Here is an 8,350-nt window from a genome sequence, read left to right on the forward strand (position 1 = left end):
AAACCGCGATCCCCGAGGCCTCTGGTTTTTATGTGTTTGCCGAGGCCCCCGGTGTTGGGTGTTGGAGGGGCGCTGAGGTCTGGGCTGCGGGCTAACCCCAGGTGTTCCGGACCCGGCTGGGGCAAGCGCACGCCTGTGTGTGGGCACAGGGATGCAGGAAGGACGCCGGGCTGAGGAGAACTTAGAATCGCAGAATTATAAAATATGAATTTCTAGGCCCCCACAAGGATCACCGAAATCCGATTCGTGGCCCTGCACAGAACAGTCCTAAGAATCGCACCACTGAGAGAGTTGTCCAAAAGCTCTTTGAGCTTGTCATGTTTGGGGCCGTGACCCCATCCTTGGGGAGTCCGTTCCAGTGACCCTCAGCCCTCTGGGTGAAGAGCCTTTAATATCCAGCCTGAACTTCCCCTGACACAGCTTCACGCTGTTCCCTCGGGTGCTGGCACTGGTCGCCAGAGGGCAGAGATCAGCGCCGCAAAAAACTTGGATGCTTGCTGGTTCTGTCCGTGAAATATTTTAACAGAGTGTCAGCAGTAGAAAAATGAAAACAAACAAAAAACTTTAAAAAATACCTGATCACAGTAAATAAATGTGCTTTATTTGTGAACTTGCTATGCTTGCATGCTCCGTGGCGTTTGGGAATTTATTCCAAATTGCGAGGTCCTTCAGAAGCTCTGCAGCGGTGCTGGTAACGCATTGTGTTTGTTTCGCAGGGCCTGGGTTTCCGTCCCCCCGCGCACTCTCGCAGGGACTGGATCGGGCCCCCGGACAAGCACTCCAACCTGCGCCCCGTCGTCTTCTACGTGCCCCCCGAGGAGTCGGCGCTGGAGCGGCGCCTGCGGGAGGCGCGCCAGGAGGCGCAGGCCAGCAACCAGCGCTTCTGGGGCCCTCTGCCCGCTGTTAGTGGGCTCAGGGTCACGGAGGACATGATGGTTTTGTCGTTCATTTATTTAAATGATGCGCAAAACTAAAAATGCCACGTGTTTTATTGCTGCCTAGTGGCATGGGGTGTTTGCCTTTATCCTGTCTTGCACTGAAAGTATAAAGTTTTAGCTGTCCTACATGCTGGGCCTGTCTGTGGCTAGAGCAGCTGTTGAAAATTATTTCATGGCTGGTTTTTCTCTTGTCATAAGTGAGAGAAATTTGGTGTAATTACCAAGGCTAAATGAGGGTAAATGATATGTCCCATTTCACTGGCAGCATATCCCACCAAGGCTCAAGTGAGTCTGTCTCCTGATTTTAGCATGTCCAGCCAATGTGGCATTTTTGGACAAACAGTAACAGTTCAGTAATTCAACATTGTTTATGATATTAAACATCTCAAAACTTGCAAAGATCCCAGCAAAGATTGAAGCTTGTTTTTTTTTTAATTCCACAGAACTGTTTTTAAGTCTGTAAAACTCAAATTATTACTGTGTCTAAATAATTTTAATTTTTTAGGCTGCATGTTTTCCTCTATGCTCAAAATCTCATACAGTACAGCACATTTCCACAGTTTGTTTTATAATCTGGAAGTTTGACTTCTGTCAAACAACACTGAAGTTTGGCTGTAGCTTTTCTCCCCAAATCAGTTTTATGCATTATCAGTAGGAGGCTTGCATGAATTAATTGATGCATGCAGGTAGCAGGATCTAAGTGACCAGTTTAACTCACTAGACTAAGAAAACTGTTCAGTTGACACTTCCAAGTATAACAAGTATTGCTAGTTATTTCAAAGGGTGTTGAACACCACATTGCTATGTAATTAAAACCAATGGTTAACTTCAAGGACTGACTACATCCCATTCTAATGTGGAAAAACATGTTTTAGGAAAAAGAAGAATTTATTTATTCAAGACTGAAAGCCAAGGGTCTGGAAATGAGAGATGAATCAGGTTAGTGAGATCTTTGTTAATAATTTAGGATGCATTCTGAATTCTGTGTAACTTTGAATTTTGTTAGTTTATGCTCTTTGTGTTCCATCACAAGTAAATCTTAGGGGTAGGGTTTAGAAGTGTTTTCAGGAGTGTGATAATAAAAGAGACAAGGAGCTTTTCAGAGACATGCATGTGGGGCTCAGATCATCTGTTGCACTGTTCTGCCCCTAATTCCTTCTCTGCAGCCAGAGGGAATGTGCTGAAATCCTAGCCCAGTAATATAATAATTGTGTAGCCTGAGGAGGAAGGGACTTCTTACTTTCACACCTCCTAAGCCAGTGAGCTGCTTGATATAAACATACAGAGCATTTGCCTCAAGTGCATGTTATGGTTGGGTGGATAAATTCACAGTCTTTGGCTTCGGGTCCATGGTGTGTTCAGTGAATACAATATTTTTCCTTGAGGGAGAGTAAGGCAGCTGCTATCTGCCTGTCTCTGCCTGGGCACAGTTGCTGTAAAATAGTTGTCCCTCTAATTCATTGTGTGAAAATGAAAACAAAATGCCTTCATAATAATAGTGAATTGGGCATTGTAGTATGAGGTTGAACACTTTGTTCACAGAATAATGATCTGTTTGAGTTCAGTGAAGCATCTGCTCTGACGTTCTGTATGTCACAGACCATTATTTTTCTTTTCTGTTTGTATTCTGGTGATCAGTGTGTGCTTGAGAAGTAATTTTAATTAAGATTTATGTTGTTTCAAACCCACTTCTTTTATATTGCTGTTTTGTTGGAGTTTTTGTTTTGCTTTTATACTCTAGAAGTAAAAGAGAGTGACCACATACTTCCATTAAAAATAAATCTATATCAACTGCATGCCTTTGGTCAGCTATTCTATAATACAGCTGTGAATGTTTGTAAAAATAAAAATTTATGCAAACAGTTGGAACAAAACTTACTTTCCTGTGTAATGAATCAGTTTTGCTGATACCAGTATGAAGAAACAAATTAACTATAAGTATTAACCTGGCAGTTTTCAAATGGTTTTATAGTTAATCCCATAGTATGTTAATACATTGTGATATATTAGTTTTTTTTTAATAATGACAAATAGAACCAATCAATAATTTACATTTCTGTGGTCAATCTCAAAAGCCTTAAAATGCATTTTGGAAGCGTAGCAAGTTGAATATTGCAATTCAATTTCCCTCATCATATCCATGTTCCCTGGGGCATTGAAATTTGACTGTCACTTTAGGGACATTTTGTGCCAGAAGGGTTGTGTAGGAATTGTCTGGTAGAGTTGAGAATATTTGCTGGTTCTCAGGATTAGACATCTTGTGCTGTAGCCACAGGTCTTCCTGGACCTTTTGTATTCTGGTTATGAGTGACATATTCAAAATCATCTTTTGTTCTCAAAATAATTGCCTTCTAGATTGTTTGGAAGTCTCATATCTCAGAACATAAACTTTTTGCCTGAAGTTACTTGGAATTTATTAACATTAATAGAAAAATAATTACATCTGAAAGTACCATGTCAGTTGTGGATAGTGTTCTTTTGATATTTATGGACTTGCTTTAGGGGGAAAAATTAAGTTACTAAATGTTCTTATTGGTACTCTTTAGGCTTCAGCCCTGCGAGAAATTATTTTATTCAAAGGAAGATACTCCGAGATCTATGCACATTTTCATAGGGGTTCACTGGTTCCCTAAATAGTCTAAGAGCTGATAAATTTTATTACTTCCACAAGTAATAGGGGTTTAAGAACTATGCCAGCTTCAAGATGATCAGTATTTTTAATCTGTGCTCTCTAGATAAATTTTATAAGATTGAAAGCTAAAGGCATTAACTTGTTCAGCTTTACACAGAAAGCTTGTAGGAGCAAGGGGTTAGACCTAGCATCTGAACCCAGTGTTTTGATCCAAAGAATTGCCTTGATTTTGTTACACCCAAACCTATTTTCAGGTCAAAAAGCAACGCTGAATGCAGAAGAAATGGCTGACTTTTACAAGGACTTTCTAAGTAAAAATTTAAAAAAGCATTTGCAGTACAACAGGTATGTAGAAGGTATTTATGTTGACCATTATACATTACAGTTTAAGTGAAAGGTATAAGATCAAGTTTAAAATTTGAACTTTTTTTTCTGTAATTGGTAAAACAGCACAAACCCCTGTAATTCTGGAAAATTGTTTTTTAATGCTGTTATTACCATTTGACAAGTTTGCATTATCATTTGAGTTCTGCTGCTGCTTATTGATCTTTTAGTGGAAAGATAAGCTCAAGACTGAGATTTAAAGAGACAAGATCAGGCACACTTTATTATCCTAGGGCACAGGTCTTTTCATGCTGCTAATTGAAACTGATAAATATGCAAATAGACCACTTGAAAGGTCTGTGTAACAGATTCTAGCTGACTGTTAAATAAGGACAAGTAAATGTGATTTATCTCAAAGGAAAATCATTTAATGGGAGTAATGTTTAATAATCCTGGGTCTGCTATTTTGGAAGTCTCTAGTAAAAAAGTGACCAGATTTTGAGTTTGACAAGGCAAAAATTGATCACCTGTCCTGGGTAGAACCTCAGCTACAGCTTGGGAAACCCACATCCAACTCTTCAGAGCATTTCCTGCCTTGTTTCAGTGTTACTGTGTGTACAACAACTCAATAAACTGGACTGGGGATCTGAAAGGGGTGAAAAATGACTTGCAGACACACATACCCCTGCAGGTAGCTGTGCACACTTGAAAAAGGGCTAGAAATGAGGGAGGAATGGGAAAGTGAAGGAAGACAGCACTTAATCCAGGAATGCTGACCACTGAATGAGAAAGCACAACTGCAGTTTCCTCTCTGTACTGGATTGGGAGATTATTTGGCTCAAATATCAGGTGTGACTGTGTTCCTCATGGTGTGATGCCAGTGAGAGTTCTGCCATCACTGTAACTGATCTGTAACCAATGGTGGCTTAAAGTTTTTTGTATATTGTGCATAAACCATAAAACACTGTAAAACCCCGTAAGAACAATTTAACTAACAAATATTTAAATATGTACATCTTATCTTGCCCATGGAGGGGCAGGGGGGAACCTCACCATAATCCAAAGCAACAGCATGAAAAGATGCAAAGTAAGAAATTGTTTTTAGTGAAAGGATTGTCAATACATTGCCTATAATTGATAAGTGGGAATGCAAATAGTTCATCTTAGAACTGGTTACCAGTTGGCATTGTTGCAGTGACCTTAGGATAGTGTCCCATCTTCAGGAGAAGAAAATTCAGGCTTTGTGCTTAAACATGACCTTCCTTGCTGCTGGCTTGGAAAATCAGGTTGTGTTGGCTGCATTGTTGTAGTTTCAAAGTGGAACTGCACAGCCCTGAAAACAGCAGAGCTTTTTACTGGCAGTCTAATTTTGAGGGGTCATATTTATAAAAATCTGTTTGTGCATTTAGCTGTATGTTCTTTTGCAGTATTGCCAGCTGGCCTGAAAACTGGCAGCTGAAGTGTTGCAACTTCTAAAATGTAGTTAAAATTGAAGCAATGACTGTGCATAGATGCCTTGAATATTTAGTTCAGGGTATTTAAACTGGAAATAGAGTTTAGTTTTGGAAAAAAATTCAAGGAGGATATAGGAAATTAAACGTGAAAGGGGAAAAGAAACAGTGGCAATGCTAGCATGATACTTTTACTTAACATGACAATTGAAGGGGTAACTCAGTGCTGCCTGTCATTGTGAATTTGGCTGCTGTCCTCACTGAGAGGCTGGTATCTCAGGCTTATGTTAGATTTGTGCATGCAAGGTTTGCCCCAGACATCTCAGGAGAAGACCTAAATCCCAGTGTTCTAGTTACAGAATTCTATGTATCCTATTGCTTCTTGTGAGCATTTTACTACATGGAAGTGAGATCCTTGTTAGAAACTAGAAAAAAAAATTTAATATTATTTTAATTTGTAACAGGGGCAAAGAACTTGAAGCAAGTTTGCAGAGGTTAAAAAGGGCTGATGCAGACTATACTGTGAATAATTTTAATTGGTTCCAGAAGCCATGCATGATTAATAAAAATTAAATTTTTTAAAGATATAAAGACTAACTGACAATATTAAAGGCATTATCTTTAAAAGATACTGCAGTAGAAGAGTACTGTTAGGTTATACAATTAGCCTTTGAAGTGTGGTTTGATTTTATTTTTTGCCATCCTTGTATGAGACCAATTCTGCCCTTTTAACACAGACATCTTTATCCACACACAAACAAATTTAACTGAAGCACAGCACTGGCAGGTAGTCCAGATAGCTTGGCGATTTGCTTTACTTCTGAAACATGGTTTTAACTATTTTATCTCACCTGGTTCCAAGTGCAGTTGCAACCCTGTAATCCATGTGTAATCTGTTCCCAAAGGTGGATATACACATAGACTTTTTCATAGGTTATTCAACTCTTATTAGGCAGGAAAAGGGTTACCACAAAGAACAGAAAATGCAGGTCATCAATGAAATAGCATTCGTCATTGCCAAAGGATATTTTAATATAATTGTGTATCTTTTCCCTGTTCTTCTGTGTGCTGATGATTTTCTTGGCTTTGGAATCCTAGAGATTGGTATAAACATAACTTTAGGATCACATTCCTCATGGGACAAGTTGCACTGGTGAGAGCTCTGAGGTGGCTTCGTCGGAGAAAGAAAAATGTAGAACAGTAATCACAGCTCCATGAAGAATGCAACACTACATGTTACAAACTTGTGGTTTTTAGTAATGTTCAGAATCTGAATGATTGATGCAATAATTACTTGAATTTGTTCGTTAAAATATGTCAATAAAAGTCAACACTGGTCTTAATTTATAATCAGTATGTAGATTTCCTTTACCCTTTGTTTCAAGAATTTCTAAAATATTTCTCCACTGAAACACAACAAAGAAAACTTTTAAAAGCTGTTCCTTGTTCATGTCAGATGGAATGGGTAATGAGTGTCCTGTTTTTACTATAGAGTTATGGCTGCTAAATAATATGAGATTGTGTGCTGCACCTGAACTCTGGTCTCAGAATGATGTCTCCACTAACTATGTTGGTATATAAAGACAAAAATTCCTCATTTTGCAGCAGTTGCCTGTCTGGGGCAGTAGCTATCCAGAAGTAATACAATATAGGTAAAAGGAGCAAGTTTGAATTGAGAGTATATAGACAATCAGTTTAGAATAATCCTCTCTTCAGTGTGATTATCTGCTATTTTTTATAAAGATTTAAGATATGATTTCATATAAAGTGCTATGCAATAGAATCTTCTTAGATTTTCGTTTTTTTAGTTAAAAGAAATGTGCTTCCCTTGGACAAGAGCTCCTCTGATCCATGATTGGTAAATGTTTTAGTTGCTGAGCAATTTAACAAATGTGCTGCCTGTCATTTAATCTTGGTAGAAGATGAAACTGGTAACTCCTGCATGAAGAACGACATTACTACAAGTATGCACTGCTTTCTCCTGGTTCATTTCTTCCCAAAAAATGTGCTCTTCTCACCAGCTTCTCCAAAGCACTGAAAATAGCTTGTCTGAGGGTTGTTTTTGTGGCCTCCAGGTAGGTAACAACAATTGGAAGGAGCTTGGTTCAAGTGAAGTCCTAAAATATGATGCCATTTTTAAATTAAAAGAAGTTTCATTCCTCACTATCTTCTCTTTGTCCATTTATACAGTTAAATTACTTTTTTTTTATCCAGTACCTACTAAGAGGATTCTGCTAAATAGAATGTATGCTGTCAGATGAAGTGTTTTCCTAAAGCTGTGCTGTAGGGAAGGTTCTGCTTTTGGAAGCATCATCTCAGTAGCCATTGACCTATTTTTCATATCCAAATGTGACATGGTTTGTTCACAGACTTTTTTCAACTGGAGCAAAAAGAGCTTTGTCCACATCAGCTATAATAATTTTCTACAAAATGAAATAAATGACTGATACAGGTAGCAGATCACAGTGTTTCATACAACTATGATATTATCAGGCTAAAGTGGCCACTGAATTGTGATTTTACATATTATTAGTGAATGAAAACAGTCATTAATGGTGTTTGCTGAGGTAATAACCAACACTTTGAAAATATTTGTGAATGTTACACTGCATCAGTTACTGTAAAGGGAATATATTAAAAATTTATAAAATACCATGTTTAGGAAAATAAATTTTTGAAATAGACTATAGTGGGTATGTTGTATAATTCTTCAGGGCTTTACAGTAAATCATATCTTACAGTATGTAAGCTTTGACCACAATGTGAATGCACATTTTAATAGGTAGTTCTGATGTAAAACAATAATTGGATAATACAAGAAAATACCCCAGAAAGGGAGAGACCAGAGCCCCAGTGGACTGGTGGTTAATGGTCATATGTTCTGACAGCCTGTGTATAACATCCCTAAGGTAGTTTCACATATGCTTTAAATGGGTAGAGGTCAATCAAAAGCATTTTCATTTTCTGAGCTGCTCACTTCCATTAACATAGACATTTTTGTGCCT

General features: G+C 38.3%; 1 protein-coding gene across 1 annotated transcript; it reads left to right on the forward strand.

Annotated features, from left to right (window-relative positions):
* Nucleotides 1-698: 698 nt before the first annotated feature.
* LOC102037929 (cytochrome c oxidase assembly factor 8) lies at nt 699-8,029 on the forward strand (the record flags this gene model as incomplete). The annotated part of the gene is made up of 5 exons (XM_031066186.1): nt 699-902; nt 1,710-1,721; nt 1,814-1,877; nt 3,825-3,915; nt 6,444-8,029. Coding segments are annotated over 5 exons (477 nt in total), but the record flags the coding sequence as incomplete, so codon positions are not given.
* Nucleotides 8,030-8,350: the final 321 nt, after the last annotated feature.

Source organism: Geospiza fortis, unplaced genomic scaffold (genome assembly GCF_000277835.1).
Source record: "Geospiza fortis unplaced genomic scaffold, GeoFor_1.0 scaffold23, whole genome shotgun sequence".
In the NCBI taxonomy this organism is placed as follows: Eukaryota; Metazoa; Chordata; class Aves; order Passeriformes; family Thraupidae; genus Geospiza; species Geospiza fortis.